The sequence below is a fragment of the Bombus flavifrons genome, chromosome 9 (genome assembly GCF_040668555.2).
Source record: "Bombus flavifrons isolate JBK064 chromosome 9, iyBomFlav1_principal, whole genome shotgun sequence".
Taxonomy (NCBI): domain Eukaryota; kingdom Metazoa; phylum Arthropoda; class Insecta; order Hymenoptera; family Apidae; genus Bombus; species Bombus flavifrons.
The window spans coordinates 3334053-3350991 of record NC_138450.1 but is presented as its reverse complement, the minus strand read 5'-3'; the positions used below and the strand labels follow the sequence as shown (position 1 = coordinate 3350991).

Genomic DNA, 16939 nt, shown 5'->3' with positions numbered 1-16939 from the left:
TTCCTTAAATATATATATATGTATTTCGAGTAGCTGAGATTACCATTAGTTTTACATAATTTATATCTAATTTATTATTAGCCTTACAAAAAGAAAATTTATATTTTAATTTATTTGGTTTGAGAATACAGGAATTACACAACATTTTTAAACAATTATAACTGCTTATTTTTCATACATTATACACAATATTAACGTTAAAAAGAAGTAAAAACGAAAGAAATAGCTTTTAAGACTTTTGTGAAATTCTTGTCTGTTTATTGCCTCTGCAATGGCACGCTTTATACATTCACACTGCAAATTAAGTTATGTAATTCTTCTGACCCAGTATACACAGTTTATGTTAATTATACAACATATTCATTAATTATATACAGATTAAATTACTAATAAGGCGGTGGTTGATGCTGATAGTGTTGCGGTGGTTGACTCAAGTGCCGTTGTAAATGCGTTACTAATTGTGGAGTTGGCTGCTGTCCACCGGCATTACCTTGTTGTTGTTGTTGCTGCTGTGCTTGCTGTTGCTGCTGTGCCTGTTGTTGTTGCTGCTGCATCGCAAGCATTTGTTGTCTCATACGTTGTTGGTTTATCGCCTGTTGCTAATAATGTAAACGATTATACATACAAATATATGGACAACTTTTTACAGCACAGTAAACCTTACCTGTTGGAATTGTTGATTTTGTTGTAAGCCGACGTTAGTAGTGCCTACTCCCGTTACACCAACCGTACCAGGTTTTCCACTGGTTTGCCGATATGGTGGTGCTGGTTGACTTTGAACTCCACCTCCCATTGGACCCATTGTATTCATTGTAACATTTGGAGCCTGAAGAATACCAACAATAATTTTCGATTCTTTATAGTAAATACTTTTTTTATTAGATTCATTTTATCTACTTTTCTTTTAAATGGTACCTGAAGGTACGGTGGCCTCGTAGCTCCAGGTTGCATACGTTGTTGTGGTATATACTCTTGCGCCCTTTGAGGTCCCATCATTTGCTGTTGATTAGAAAACATCATATTCTGTTGCTGATTCATTAAACCTTGTTGCTGCTGCTGCTGCTGTAACAACTGTTGTTGTTGTTGTGCTTGTTGAGGCGCTTGCTGTTGTTGCTGCTGCTGTTGTTGTTGTTGTGGCATCATTTGTTGACCCCCATATCCTGCATAATTTTGATTCATTCCTGTTAAAAAATATAATTATAATATCTTTATATGTTATACTACCAAAGTAATTATTATACATAAAATAATAAATTGTAATATATAATTACCCTGTTGCATTCCAGTGTAAATTCCTTGTTGTTGCGGTTGTTGTTGCTGCTGTTGCGAAGCAAACATTCCTTGTTGTGGATTGATATTTGGAGCTCCATGTTGAGCTCTCAATTGTTGTCTGATGAATTGTTGTCTCTGCATTCCTTGGAACGCTCCTGGCCCAGCGACAGGTGCGGCATTTGCTTGTTGCTGAGAGCTTATTAATTGATTGGATGGTAGCCGTAAACGTAACATGTGAGAAAGCGCCTGTTTTGATTGATTGTTCATGCCTGGTCTGTCGTATCTTGGTCCAACTGGAGTTGGTGGTAATTGTTGTCCATATGCATATGGCTGAGCTGGTGCGTGAGTTTGCTGATTGGTGTACCAAGGTTGTTGATGTTGCGGCGGTTGACCAGTAAACATCCCAGGTTGTTGACTAACGGGTACTTGCTGATTTCCAAATGACATTTGTTGTAGTTGATTTGGTGGTTGCTATTTAACACATAAAATATATCAAAAATTGAAAAGCAAATATTTTAAAAAATCAAATGGAAAAAAAAGAACCTGGATTTGTTGTGAAACAGGTGTAGTAGGTGTAGCAGCTCCTCTATTCTTTCTATGCTTTCGTGTCTTCATAGCTTTCCCTTTGCCATTGGTAATAGCATTACCAACTCCACTACTGCCAACACTACCTGTTACTCTTCCAGGAGAATCGATACTCATTGGTGTATCAGCTTTGCCAGGTTCTGATTCCTTTTTATCTGGTTCTAAATCTTCCGGAGGTAATGGTGGTGGCTCCAAGTAATGGCTAGGAGGTCTAATTTGACTATGTGTATGATATCGTAAAAGCTTATGAGCATTTTGGTACGTAAGAGGCTTACGTTCCAATCGAACTGCTCTAAACCAGGCCCAAGAAATTGGTGCTGGATTTTTATGACCTTCTAATACTTCCCATGCAGATACCCTTTGGGAATCACATACTTGTAAACCCTAATGTAATATGCATATATTTTTATATCATTTTCTTTTGCTTGTTATTAGAGTGTAGTATTATATAGTACAAATATAAAGTACTTCAACTTACTTGTTTTTTATCAATACTATCAAAACCAGCTATTTTATTTCCTTTTGTGTCTGTCAAACATCCAACTGGCTCACACGTAATTACTTCCATCGTTAATTTTGGCAGTGGTAACAATTGTCTGACATATCGAATACTGGAAGAATTTCTATCACCGAGTTCTTTTTTCAACTTTTTCATTAAGTTTTGATAATGTTTTTTATTTTCATCCTTCTCGGACTGCGAATCGGAAACTAGAGTAGAATGTATTAGGGTTGCTAACATATCTATGACAGTAGTAAACAATCCAGAGTTATTATTTAAATCTATAACACCATAGCTAACCAGCTGAACCAATAAGATAGCCCAGTCTGTGGTAGCAGTCGTATTTCTTTGTATGGTATCAAAGACTCCACCGACGAGACTAAATCTCAATTGCAATGCATCTTGTAACACCTCTCTCGTCTTAGGATCTTCGGTAACAAAATTTTTCTCCTCTTTGCTAATGTTCAAGAACTGCGATAGCTGCGAATGCAGAGACATCAGAAGGCCCTCTCTTTGATCGTCCTGACCTTTGAGGCAAGTGAGTACTAATGAGAGAAACGGTTGATGATTAAACAAAGATGGCGATTTCGATCTACTTCTCTCACGACCTGTCGCTGTTTTTGACCAATTACCGGATTCTAATACCTGGCCAGCTACTTTTAAGACTCGACCTTGCACTGCGCTTGGTAATTTTGAAACAAGCGGTGCAACTAACCATATCGAACCAGACCGTTTGTCTGGCTTACTTGACATAGTATTCAATTGAAACACATCGATTGCAGCTTTGGCAACGGTGTCCAACCACTGTGAAAGATCGCTCGATCCTGGAGGAAATTGTTTGTACATGAGTTGCAGATCAAGCCACGACATTCTTAAACTCCATTGCTCCAGATTTTCCAAAATGTTTGTTATGTGAGTCTTCTGGTCGATAAATGCGTCTGTAGAAGTCTCCGGATAGCAGATCATATGAAGTAACCGTTGAGCTTGACGCGGTGTCAGCATGTTATCGAGTAACATATCCGGATGACAAAGTTCTTCTGGGTTTTGTAAACATCTTTCTAAAACCCACTCTTGGCTGCAGATTTGTCTGAGGACATGTTGTGCAAAGTCTGACAATCCTTTCACATTTTCCGTAGTCATTCCAGCGCTGCTGCTAGATGAAGATATTGCTAGATCAAGTCCCAAGTCATCGCCACCTCCTAGAATATCACTGGTACCTAGGATATGACTGATAGACAATTCGCTTGGTCCACCTGTAGTTACTCCAACACCAACACCAACACTAGCTGGTCCTCCTGCTTTATTTGAATGATTTATCGGCACATCTGGTTTCTTTGGAGGTTGTTTACCAGCAGTTGCATCAGCGACAACTAAGATAGCTTTCAGTACAGCTAAAACCGGACCGACCCTGATGTTATTGTGAGCAGCTGCCAGCAAGTGTCTATCACAACTTAATTTTATACTGTAACCCCTGGAATTTCCATTCGGTAGAGGGTGAGGACTTGTGCTTACGGAATAAAGCGCTGGTTGGGGACATTCGACAGTCTTGAAAAGCCGTAGAAGCAAATGGCAGGTTAAACGTGCTCCAGCTTCAGCTTCCATATCTGCGTCTCCGCGACCTTCATTACAAGCTTTAACTAAGGATGGTAATGCTATATGCACGACAAAATCCTCCAATGAGAAGCAGTGTCTTGCTATAAATAGAAAATATTATTTTAGTACTTTACCAACTTTTTAAAATAACATAATGCATTAAAATCATTTAAAAAATTTACCAATTAAAATTGACGTGAATACAGCCAGAGAGTTATGTATACTTAGGTCTTGTACATCAACCTGATTTAACACGTCAATATAAAAAGCGGAGCTATTTGAAGAACAACAAAGTGCCATAAGGACTCCGAGCCATTCGGCGTTAAGTGCATTACAACAAGCTGTTAATTCCGCGCATGTTATCGCAATGTCATTTAATTTGTCATTATCCGTTTCACTGCAAACTGCAACTATTGCGTTGCAAACAAAACTGTAACGATTAGCCGGTGTCTCGTTCAACTGTCTAGCCCATTGTGGTTCGATTTTTCCACCGCGTCTTGGACTGGTAAAAACGTCTACCATAAATTGTGAATTATACACATGACTCGATGTTGTTGGTTGTAACGTGCTGTAAAGAGCCGTTCGGATTTTAGGATAAGCATTGCTAAATGCTTCAACTCCATGTGGTTTCGTTTTCAGCAACGAACAAGACGAGTATAAATCGTAAAGATGCGCTAATACACATCGTTCAGCAGAACTACAGTCACTAGGATTGGATACATGCTTTACAACTTTACAAAGTAAATCGAATACCGCTGTTGTTTGTTCCGGAGATACTAAAATAACCAAGTTAGATATAATTATCATTCCTATTATTTGAGTACTTTATAAAATAATGAATTTTGTTATGAATAATACTTACATAACAAACAACAATGATATCTTCTTAATACTCCTACAACATATAAACTTAAACTTGTAGTATAGCTTCTAACAAGCTGACTGTTTCTAATTCCCAATTGTGTTTCAACTTCTGGTAATTCCTTTAGTATTTGAATGCAAACATCTATCAGGCCATATATATTTAACGCTAATTCCATTAAATCAAATAGAAATGCTACATGTTCTTGGACTGGCAAATAAGACGAACCAGCCAATGCAAATGTATTCAACATTTCTATAACTTGTGTCGCGCATTGCCACGTCACTACGTGTTGATCGAAATAGCTGAGATTCTGAAACTTCAGCGTAATCGCTTCAAAGTTAAATTCACTTCGGGAATGTTTCTTTACTTTACCACCTTCTGCAACGTCAATGCTAAATTTTTTTCCGAATAATTTACATACTTCTTTCGTCATTTTTTTAACAATATGTCTAGCGTCGTCTCTAACACGACCTACTCCATACAGTAATACATGTCGTTGATTACAGTCATGTTGACTGCATGTTTCATCCTACAAACATAATATTATAAAATTAATGTCAACAGCACTTTAAAGATGACAGGGTACATGTTAAATTTTGTATAAAATTGTTTCAGTCAAATATTAATTTACCTGTGGTAATGGGAAATGCGTTGTATATAATAAATGTCTACTGTGACTCGATGGTATTTTTGAATCCAATCCTTCTTGAGTTCCATGCCCAGCTAATGCATCTTCTTTAGGACTGTCAGGTGCATCCATGCTATTTTGTTGATCCTCTTTGATGTGTTGTAATAATTTATCTAAATCATCGTCAATTTTACTGTCATCATAATCCATCGTTCGTCCGTGATCTGGTACTTCTAATTTTGTTGGTTTTAAATCTATCCCAGTAAACAAGCTGTCTTCGTCGATTTGTTCTCGATTACTCGGAGTTCCAGGTTTGCTAGCCACAGGGCCTAAATAAAATAAAATAGTAAAATATGTATCTACGGTAATAGATGATGGAAAAATTTGTAAAAAGCTTATCCTACCTTGTATGAGATCTCCTCTTGAAATGAGTGTACACATGTATGCGTCGTGTGAAAATACATCATGTCTAATTAATTCTGAAAATAAGTGAACCAAATTCGTGAACTGAACTTTTGACTGAGTTGTTGTATTATCTAGTACCGGGGCATCCATGTCCAAGAATTTCATAAGTAATGATTGAAAAATTGGAAGCACGGGTGGATTTCCATTACTACAGATGCTGTCTTTATCATCGTTATCGTTCGTTTCTCCAGTAACTTCACTCTGCCGTTTCTCCAACAGCTTCGCAACTGCCATTGCTCTATGCTCTCCCCACCTTTCGGCGCTCACTGCCCATTCGCATAGAATTTCAACTACAGCAGAATCTTGTTGCGGATTATATTCCGTTTTTGTATCTCGTTCATTGGTATTATCTTTTGGAGGTGATGTAAATATTTTAGCATACAAAGTATCTAACGAGTTAGTAGAATCCATTCTATCAAAACTATGCCGATCTAAAGCATCTAAGGCTGCCAGTACTTTAGTTGTTGTTATTCCAGCACTGCTTTGCTGCCACTTATCACATGACCATTTTCCTTCAGCAGCTTGAGATCTTGCTCGAATATTTTTTTGAGCAATTTTCAGTTGTTTTATTGTAGGATTAGTTGCACTCACTGGTGGACATGGTAAAGCTGTAGGGGGACATGGTAAATAATCTAAAGGAGAACCATTTAATACAGATGGAGCTTTTCCTTCGCCAACGCTATTCCACACTAATGCAGTAGGACATTCTAGTGTTATAACCTGATAGAAAAATAAGTTTATATTCTTTTATATTATTTTATAATATAAATTTATAATATATTTTTTTATATTATTTTTTAATTATTTTTAGATCAGCATGTTCCATGTTAGGTGAACATTTGATAGAACAAAACCACTCTTTGTTATATTCTTCAAGTAAGCAAAAGGACACCAACATTCTATTAGCGATTTAGAATAATATTATCTCTTTTTAGTTCACTATTGGCCATGGAACATGTTAAATAATACATAGCATGCTATCTTACCTGTATTATTGTTGACAAACTATAAACCACATCCCTGTGATGTGGACAAGACAAATAGTCATTAAAGGCAGCAGTTAATGGATTTTGAACTTGATTAGCAATGGCAGTGTCTTTCCCACTGTTAACATCACTTTTATTTATGGACGGACTTTGTGGATTGCCATTGGTTTCTACGTTACTACACATATGTGCCAATTTGCGGCAACATAAATATGCCAAACGTCTGGCTAATAATTCAGATTGCACGAATTCCTCTAAATACTGCAATGCCAATGGCAACAGAAGTTTCAAAATACCATTTTCTGAAGGGGAAGATTTAATTTTATCTAATAATTCTAAAATCCATTGTAGTAATTCTTGCCTATCTAATAAACCTTCTTCAAACATATACTTTGCCAATTGTATGCAATAATGCCATTGTTTTAATGCTAATTTATGTTCCTCGTTCATAGTATTTCCAGTTGCTACTTGGTTACTTGAATTTGGTGTAGCTGGCTGATTATTAGCTACTCCATTATTATTATTAGCATTATTACTGACATTATTATTATTGTTGTTATTATTATTGTTATTCCCAGTATTGTTCCCACTGCAAGAATTATTTGCAATACCATTACTACTAGCACTATTTGTTGTATTATTATTTATATAATAATATTCCTGTAGTTTTGAAAGCTGATCCTTCAAGAATTTAATAAGTGTTCCTGTCCATTCTAAATGGAGAAATAAAGAATAAATATTTTAATTAAATATTTTGATTTCACTAATATCGAAGAAGGTCTTTATTTACCTGTAGTTGGGTCAGGCAACTGCCTCTTTTTTATTTTGGCTTCTGAAACTGCTACTGTATAAGCAGAGCTAAGTTTAATGAACCAAGCTGCTCTAAGCATTGGTACTTGATACTCACAAAGCATCATGAATATTTCTTCTTTCTTATTGAAGTTAGGAGCTTTCTTAGCAAGAGCTATCAGTGGTTTACACCCAGACAAATCTTTGAACCAGGCCTCAATGCCATTTTTTGTTCTAGCAGTTACTGGCCAAAAATTATCTTTTGGATTGATTTGTTGTCGTTTCCTTGCAGTGTCTGGCATCGTAGAGAGCTCTTCTTTCTTAGCCAAAATTGCATTGAAATATGCTCCAACTTTGGCAGCAGTGACATTACAATGTCTTGCTGTCCCAAATTCCTCTGACATTTGGGGCATTGTGGCAAAGCCCAGTTTGACATTTGTGGACGTAAGTTCATCTTCTTTCTGTTTAGGTTCTTGAGGATAGACGTCCGGCGGCCCTAATTTAGGCCGTTTTAGTGGCCTTTTCTCATACAATATTCCCATCATGGTATAAGGAAATAATCAGAATCGACAGACGACTATCGACATTGTTTAATTATACAATAGGATGAAACAGTTTCAAAGTTATGTAGTGTTATCTGAGGCTACGTATGACATATAACCTCCGTTAATGACATATTTACAATTACTTAACACCACTGTCGTTCAACCAACACTTGTAATGATAGAATTACTGTGCATACAAACATTTCTAGATGGCGTGTCGTTGTTAAAATCATGGATTACAAGAATGTATAGTTGCGCTTTGAATTATCGTCAGAGATAGATAATCATCTCTCATTTCTACATTGCATGTTATTTACTGATATGTAAATTCTAGTCTATGATTTTAATATACATATCAGTGCTTTTATCGTATTTAGATATTTTTATGAATTAATATGTCAAGTTATGAGATAGGTTAGGTTGTGCAAAATTTTATACTAACATTTCTAAAAGAGAAATAAATAATTAATTAAGTTATGAGATATCTTAATGTCTATAAAGTATAATTTATTATAACGTTGGTATTGTTATATATTTTGATAACAGAGAGGAAATTGATAATTAGTTGGTGATTCTAAGTATCAAGGATTAAGAGGCAAGAAGTTAAAGAAATAATCAAGAAATTAACATAAATAAAATGTATAGGAAAACTTCGATTCCAAACTTTCATCAATATAATGTATCGTATTCAAAGATTAAAAAATAAGAGTACGATGTAAGTACAATATTTCGATATTTATTGTGCGAATAAGTTTTTCTAATTATTATTTTAAAGTTTCTACTCGTACCAACTTAATAAAGCTATGAGAAAATTGTTTAGGTTTGACCCTAAAATTAGTGTTAGATTAATCTTAAATAGTAATAAAAACACTAACGTAAAACATTGTATCGTTATAGAAATATTGGAAATTTATATTTTATTCTGATCGCCTAACGTCAATAAAAATTATTCTAATATTCTATTTTATTTTTTTCTAAAGTTTTATGTAGTCGCTTTCTTGGATAAAATTTATCTAAAACAGGTATTATCATCTTCTTCTACTGGTTTATTTTTTCCTTTATGACAATAGTTTACAAAATTGCGGAGGAACGGCGTTATTCCATCTTTTCTTAAGTTTTCTTTCCTATAGACTGTTTTGATAAAGTTTTTCCAATAAAACTTAAAGTTGCGTGATTAAGGTGGTATGTAACGTGAAGAAGTAAAGTCCCTAAAGGCTAATAATTAATTGTAACGTTGTAAATAAAGTATATAAGAATTATTTATTTTTACGAATACAATTTCGAATTTTTCTTCAACCGTTAACCTTTTAAAGATAGAGATTTCAATGAAAACATCTAAATCAATATTGAATTGCATACTTTCAGTTTTACTTAATCAAATTTATCTATACTGTTAAAGTAGAAACAAAAATAAGGTGATGTTATAGCAGGCTGAATAGAAACGTGTATATACTTTTAAACAAACGCTAGTATGTATACACAATGAAAGGCTTTTGACGCAATTGTAATAGAATTAATCGTTATATTATCGTTTTTTGTCGGCAAGATAAGCGATGGATGTCATGTATTGTAATATTATAATCTAACTTTTTCATAAAATAATAAATATGGTCAGTAAGGAGAATGACATTATTTGTATCTCATCAGATGATGATGAAGATGCAAGACAGGTTCGTATATCTTGTTACATTAAAATATATATAATTATGTCAACTGTAAATTCTTAGCAATTATAATGTGATGTACCTATGCTTAATAATTTATGAACATGTTGAAAGACATTTAGGGTTCAAAATGTTATTGTTTCAGAATAAAACTGATGACACACAAGGGTCAGTTATCAAATTAGTAAAAGATAATCATAATTCCCATTCTAACTTCTTAATAACTACTATAAGAGTAGAAGCTTCCTTGTGTGACAATGAAGCAGTAAAAAGACGTAAAAGAAAAGCGTCTGAAATAGAAAATGTTGATAGTTCTTGTATTGACAAAAATTCTCAAGTATTTTTGTATAAACAAGAAGCTAATGTTAAAGCATGTAATGTGAAGAAGGAAGAAGAAACAGAAAAAGGAAAAGAAGAAAATAAAATGTTATTGAAACCACAGTTGGTTGTAAAGGAGAAGAAAACTATTTCTTCTATGGAACAGGATATATTCTCTATGTTTATTAGTTTATGTTTACAGAAAGATCGTTCTGATGATATGAAAAAGATTGTCAATAAATTAAAAAGACGTTATGAACAGTTGGATCCTGTATATGCTCATTCTGAAGCTTTCAATAATTTTTTAAATCGAAAGAGAAATGACATAATGGAGAGTAATTGTAAACTTTACATATATATAGCTGAAGTAATGAATGAAATGAAAAATTGCTGTAAAGGGAAGTCGACATTATTATCAAATAGAGATTATTTTTCTGATGCAAACAAAACAAATAGAGATTGTAAACTAAATAATTCCAATGCATCTACTGGAATGTGTCCAAATATGACACAAACTAGTAATAGTATAATTAATGATAACGAAATGTTGTTGACTAATGCCGATAATGGAGAAGAACAAAAAAAAGAACTTGCTACAGAAAAGAAAATTAGAAAAATTTTAAATGCAATGAAAAAATGTGAAAAGTATATAAAACGTTTTGAAGAATTAGAAGTAGATTTTGATGATGAAGAAAATAGTAATTATATAAAATTAGAAAAATATAAACATCGAATGGTGGAACTGTATAATAAGTACTGTGAATATACTGGAGAAAATATTGATGCAGGACGGCAATACCTAAGACCAAAAGACTTCAATACAACTAGTATTGTTGTTGTAAATAATGCTATTACAAGTTTCATTAATTCTAAAATATCAAAAAGAAACAAATTGAAGAAAATTGGTGATTTTACAAGAGCACTAATTTTTCCAGATTACAATGATATTTTACAATGCGTGACAAGATGTAATGATATAAATAATTTAGGTTTGAATAATAAAAAACTGCGTGAGATTGGTAAGTTATTATAATTTCACTAGTAATTACTGTAATTTAAATAATTAAATTTAATCTTTATGTATTGTTAATTTTTAAAGCAAAAAAGGCATTCATCGATTTAGGTGAACATTTGCAAAGGTGTAGACGCAATGATTATTGGGATACATTTTCATTATTTCTTGAAAATAAAGAAGATGATCCTGCATTAAAGGATATGGAATTAGCTGAAAAATTAATGCAGAACAAGAGAATTGGTGAGAAGAAACTATCAGATACATTTGAGGAATATGTGAAGAAACAAGAAGAAATGAAAGATCAAATTACTCATTCTAAAAGATCAGAGAATGAAGAAGATGATGATGATAGCATAGAAAATAATGATGATGAAGAAGAAGACGATGATGATAATGATGAGGCTGACGATAATGGCATTAGTGATATTGATGTAAATCTGGATACAGATAACGATAAAAGTAGTTCATCGGAAGATGAAAATAATACTGATAGAAGTGAAACATCTAAAAATAAAACAAATACAGAAGCCAAATGTAATACAGGAGAAGCTAACTCCGATATAGAAATGGGAGAAATATACCAACAAGAAATCAATGATAGATTAAAAGATCATAAGGGTGACAATTTAAAATCAAGAAAAGTTAACGATTTTGTGAATACATCTAATTATAAAAATAATTTTAAATCAGAGTCGATAATACAAAATGACACGATATCAGCGCCTAATGTGACAAAGCATTTAAATATTACAACTAACATAGCATTCTCAACCACAACAGATAATAAAATTCTTATTGACAGAACAAAAGGTTAGTGATGAAAAAAAGTTAATCATTGAAGAATGAACAAAAACATGTAGATTTTATTACATATATGTGTTGTAGAGGATGATCCTAATATAATAAGTGAAAATCCAATGGATGACAAGTCACTAGAGGATAAGGCAGAAGAAGCAGAAGAAGCAGAAGAAAAGCCATTGTTACGAGTACGCTCTTTTGCTAAACCTCCGATTACGTGGAAAGATGGACAAGAGAAAGTAGGTGAATCTAATGAAAGTGAAGATACATTAAAGACATTAACTGCTAAAAATGTAATAGATCTTACACAAGATATTACACAAGAAAATTCGGTTCGTACTATTCAGGTAATTCCTATTGTAAAAGGTAACTGCAAGACATTTGTAATACCAACAGGTAAAAGCATAATTAATGTAAAAAATATTACAAATAATTATGTAAAATTGAATACTAAGAATATGGATTCGCGTAATGTAACTAAATTAGGAAGCGGTCAGATCGTATCTTCGCCGCAAGCAATAGATAAAAATACAAAATTTACAAGTATAAATAATATATCATCGAATTTAGTTAATCAGGAAACAAATATTAATCAAATACAAAATTCACAAACGAAACAAAAAAGCACAAATTCTGTGCTTCGGTCTAATCAAATGATAGTGTTACCCATGAAACAAAAGGAAAATACTTTGCAACGTCCAAAGACATTTTCATCAACGTCACAATCTAAATGACTCATAGAAAAGTTAAAAGCAGTTCGTCGTGATCATTGTTATGCAAAATTAACAAATGACAGATGACCAATAGACAGTCTAGAGTAAATAAACGTAATAACTTTTTTACAAACAATTTGTAATTTAGCAACAATGTATTAGTATACTGATATATTACATTAAATAAATTTTTTACGAATATCAAAATATATATATATACAAATTTTATATGTTAAATATTATAAATTTATCTGTACGCATTAAAATTATATGTTTCTATACTGTTTCTGATTTTATGTTATTAAATTATTCTCTTTCATTCATGAAAGATGTTATTTAATATCACTTTTGTCAAAATAAATTCTTCATTCGTGAGTTCTTCCATGATATTAAAATGGTCAATATTTCCCCGAAGAAATATATAATGAACATCGTCTACTATTGTAATAAGTTGCTAGAATGAAAAGAATATAAGATTACAAATTTTTATTTAGAGCAGGAAAAAATTGTCACTTATTTATTTAGAATAACATGAGTACCTGAGTACATTCGCGTGATTCATTAATAAGTCCTGGTGAATCACATTCCCCAATGGTTACAATAACTTTCAACCCTTGGATGAGTGTGTTATTTTTGGTATCAAGAGTGGTAAAGCTATATGTGTTGATTTCATCTCTAAAACATATGTTACATATTATTATGAACTAAAGTAAATAGTCTATATAAGTATTCAGATATTTACTTTGTAAGTTTCAAAGGCGTAACAATATTCGTATCGAGCAGGGGATTCAAATTATAAACGCCTCCTATTAACACGATACCTTTTAGTAGATTTAAGTATCCGTTTTTCGTCATTTCATCTAACCATAATTTATCATACAGAATACTGGACGCTAAATGTGCGCCAGCGCTATGACCAGAGAGCCAAACATTCCTATAAAGAATCCATCCAATTTTATCATTATATTATAAATTAACAAAATTATCATGTAAGTATTATGTGCATCTTACCGACATTCGAGATTCGATGCATACTTTAATATATGTTTAATCGCTATTTTTATCTGAGATATTATATCCCCAAATTTGACTAAAATACAATATAAATATTAATTAAAATATTTTTTAAATATTTTTTTAAAATTTTGTATCTAGAGAAAGATAGAAATGTGAAAGAAATACAGTTTACCATTAGGACATAAATCGTAGCCAATGGTTATTACTTTAATTCCTTTATTAACAAAGACAGGAACTGTAAATGCAGCAAAATCTTTGCTACCTTCTTGCCAATAACCACCGTGAATGAATATAAATATGGGGGAATCTGGAAGAAACATGTATTGTTCAAAATACCTTAATGGAAGTAAGCTAAAGTGAAATATTTAAAATTATTTACACTGCAAAAAACTGAAACAAACTGAAAATTTAAAACCTTTAATATGCGTATATGCGTAACATGAATACATACCTTTGGGTAAGTCAGCTCCATAGATATCATATTTAGTTCGTTCTGTTGTTCCATACGGAATATTTAATTCGCATTTAAAATTTTTACGAGCATCATCGGTAACTACAATAATACAAATAAATTATTGTTTACTTTAATTCGATTTCATGTTAATTTCAACTTACCCTTTTTAGCAAATTTATAATAATTTGATAATATTTGCATTTGATCGAACCTCTTACTCCATTTGCTGGGACTATAGAGTACCTCCTGTTCCTAAAACCAAACAAATGCAATTCTGAATAAATAATAATGAGAATTCATTAACACCATAGGGAATCGATTAGTAGTTACCGAAATAGACATCTTTAATCCATATATTCATGTATACGTCCCAACTTCAAACAAGAAAAATTTAACTGTAACGATAACTATATTCTTATTGGAGACACTCTCTTTAATATCACGTCGTCGAAGTTTTGATAAAATTCACGATATCGTTAAACAGATAATGAGTTTTAACCAAAAAGATGCGATTTATCAGTTTATTTCAACAGTTGCGATATAATTCACTGAATGTTCCGTCATTTAATAAAAATTACTTATACATTCTTTGAAACTCTAGTATTAAATATCGCGACTGTCCCTTGATTGTAGATTGCGCTACTGTTACATGCGCATGACTATGAAACTTACAACAGATTGTAATACATAATTACTTCTTATCGATATATGTATTTTCACTTCTAGGAATTGGATGATACGATTTGCACAATGAAAGCAAAATTTAAGTCGATTATTCATTAAAACTTATAGAATTTTAATTTAATTTAATTTAATTTAATAGAATTTTGAGATAATAATTTTACAATTAAGCCTTCTGTCAATGATTGAAGGATTCTGGTCATTTACATAATTTTATTCGTGATAGTAACACCCATGCAACATAGAGTAAGCATTCGGAATGTTACATATTTAAGTGACTGATTATCCTATTTACGTTCAAGTTTATCTCAATTTATACCATAGTTTGATTTACATGAACACGTTTTAATTTTATTATAAGTTTACAATATGATCATAGATAAATAAATAAATAAAAATATTTTTAATTAATTAATTAAACATATTGGAAAGATTTGACTTTTTATGTAATATTTCCTGATATGAATATTTCTAAAAAGAAATCTCACTAATTGTATTTCAAGTAAAACAATCATTAAATATACGTAAGTATATATGTACATTTGAATTTTTAGTGGAACGATATTAATTCATTAAGTAAGGAAACATAAACAATGTGATCAATATCAGACGCTATATGTCCCCTTCGTTATAGCTCAATCGTATATCAATCGTCTCGAGTCGAGACGATTTTTTTTTCTCGGGTGCAAGAAAATTTTAGAATAACTCGACAATCCTGTATCAGTTAAAGCAAAAGTGAATAAGTCGAAAAATTATGTTTGGCAAAGGAGGGCGTAAAATGGGAATGAAATATAGTAAATATGTATACTATATATATATACATACGTTTAAAATACATATTTTACACATACATACATATCCTATAGCACGATTGTGACGAAAGTAACAAGAATAGAGTATGAGGGTCGAAGATATTGAAAACCAGAAAAACCGGTCCCTTCATTTTGGCCCCACTCTTCTGTAACGCGCGCCATTCTCCACGGAGAAGTCACAGGTAGGTCTGCAGCAGCTGATGTATCGAGTATCGTGCCACGTCAACGCCTACCCACAGACCACAGGTAAGAGAAACCTTTTTCAGTCAAAAATCCGTCGGTTCAACGGATATTTCGTTCGAGAGAGCTGAGTAATGCACAATAAAATGCAAGCAGCGGTATAATCCAGGCCAGTGACGAACGATCATCGAACCTTCATGCATTCTTAAATCACTATTCGATCCATCTATCTTCACGATTCCCATTCGCAATGAAATCATTTCCTCGAACAAAAGATGTCACCTATAAAGTTATGTTTAATTTGAAACTATTTGAAGAAGTAATATTTGGTACATTTTTACTGAATCATTAATAATAAGGGAGAAGATTAGATTAGTAATTCGATACTTGAACGGCATAAAAGCAGAATTATTCTGTCAATTTAAAGATTTCTTGTGAAGGAACGTCTTCGTACTTGCCTTGATAGTTCGCGGTTTACACTGTCTTGCAACCGGTTTTCGTGTGCATACTGGGTTAATTTATTTGACCCACCGACTACGCTCGCTTCCAATTAGTTTCCAGGGCATTAAGTAGGTATCCTTCTATACCGTGTTGCCTTCGTTGGAATTCAGGATCGGCCCGTGGCTATTAATAGCAACGATTCCGGCATTTGTTCGCGAACTAGATATCATAATATATTCCTTCAAGTCATTCCGAATTGAGTAGGTATGACACGTATTGTTGAAGATCGTACTGACTATAGACGTTTCCACGCGTATCTGCATTCTATCGCCGACCCTTCTCTTAAGCTTTTCGAATAACTAAGGTTTATCTGCTTAACAGTTAATCAGTAAGAGAAAGTACAGTCAAACTGCGATTTGTATTGTTAGAAGAAACAGAAAATGAATGGTTAAGGTTAAGACAGGGAAATGAACTTTCTCGATAAAAATGTTTTGACTCGCAATTTGAATATCCAAAGCATTTCTTAATTCAATTCATGATCAACTATGAAACAAAATACTTGTTCTATTTTATCTGACTGCTTTCAGCTTAAGATGACACGAATAATCCTGTAAAGATA

At 32.7% G+C, this 16939-nt stretch overlaps 3 protein-coding genes across 8 annotated transcripts; 1 reads left to right on the top strand and 2 right to left on the bottom strand.

The window, feature by feature from the left end:
• Positions 1-243: 243 nt before the first annotated feature.
• Positions 244-8574, bottom strand: kto (mediator complex subunit kohtalo). Of its 4 annotated transcripts, none has more exons than XM_069119470.1 (12): positions 7684-8574; positions 6894-7606; positions 5847-6627; positions 5446-5771; positions 4812-5343; positions 4132-4725; positions 2336-4050; positions 1816-2241; positions 1272-1743; positions 898-1181; positions 665-826; positions 244-593 (listed from the first exon to the last, which is right to left on the bottom strand). In XM_069119470.1, exons 1-12 carry the CDS (start codon positions 8225-8227, stop codon positions 387-389), a joined length of 6756 nt encoding a protein of 2251 aa, XP_068975571.1. In that variant the 5' UTR covers positions 8228-8574; the 3' UTR covers positions 244-386. The 4 variants fall into 4 exon arrangements, with proteins under 4 accessions (XP_068975571.1, XP_068975573.1, XP_068975570.1 ...); XM_069119472.1 differs by having other exon boundaries at positions 916-1181; positions 7684-8568; XM_069119469.1 differs by having other exon boundaries at positions 244-599; positions 7684-8566.
• A 485-nt stretch (positions 8575-9059) lies between these two features.
• Daxx (Daxx-like protein) lies at positions 9060-13553 on the top strand. 2 transcript variants are annotated; one of them, XM_069120818.1, is made up of 5 exons: positions 9060-9249; positions 9774-9897; positions 10037-11228; positions 11309-12034; positions 12110-13553. In XM_069120818.1, the coding sequence occupies exons 2-5, from the start codon at positions 9835-9837 to the stop codon at positions 12754-12756; spliced, it is 2628 nt and encodes an 875-aa protein (XP_068976919.1). In that variant the 5' UTR covers positions 9060-9249; positions 9774-9834; the 3' UTR covers positions 12757-13553. The 2 variants fall into 2 exon arrangements, with proteins under 2 accessions (XP_068976919.1, XP_068976918.1); XM_069120817.1 differs by lacking the exon at positions 9060-9249 and having other exon boundaries at positions 9416-9897.
• Positions 12745-14893, bottom strand: KFase (kynurenine formamidase). Of its 2 annotated transcripts, none has more exons than XM_069120822.1 (8): positions 14537-14893; positions 14368-14458; positions 14204-14305; positions 13925-14059; positions 13747-13825; positions 13478-13669; positions 13275-13410; positions 12745-13189 (listed from the first exon to the last, which is right to left on the bottom strand). In XM_069120822.1, exons 1-8 carry the CDS (start codon positions 14546-14548, stop codon positions 13052-13054), a joined length of 885 nt encoding a protein of 294 aa, XP_068976923.1. In that variant the 5' UTR covers positions 14549-14893; the 3' UTR covers positions 12745-13051. The 2 variants fall into 2 exon arrangements, with proteins under 2 accessions (XP_068976923.1, XP_068976924.1); XM_069120823.1 differs by having other exon boundaries at positions 14368-14480; positions 14537-14892.
• Positions 14894-16939: the final 2046 nt, after the last annotated feature.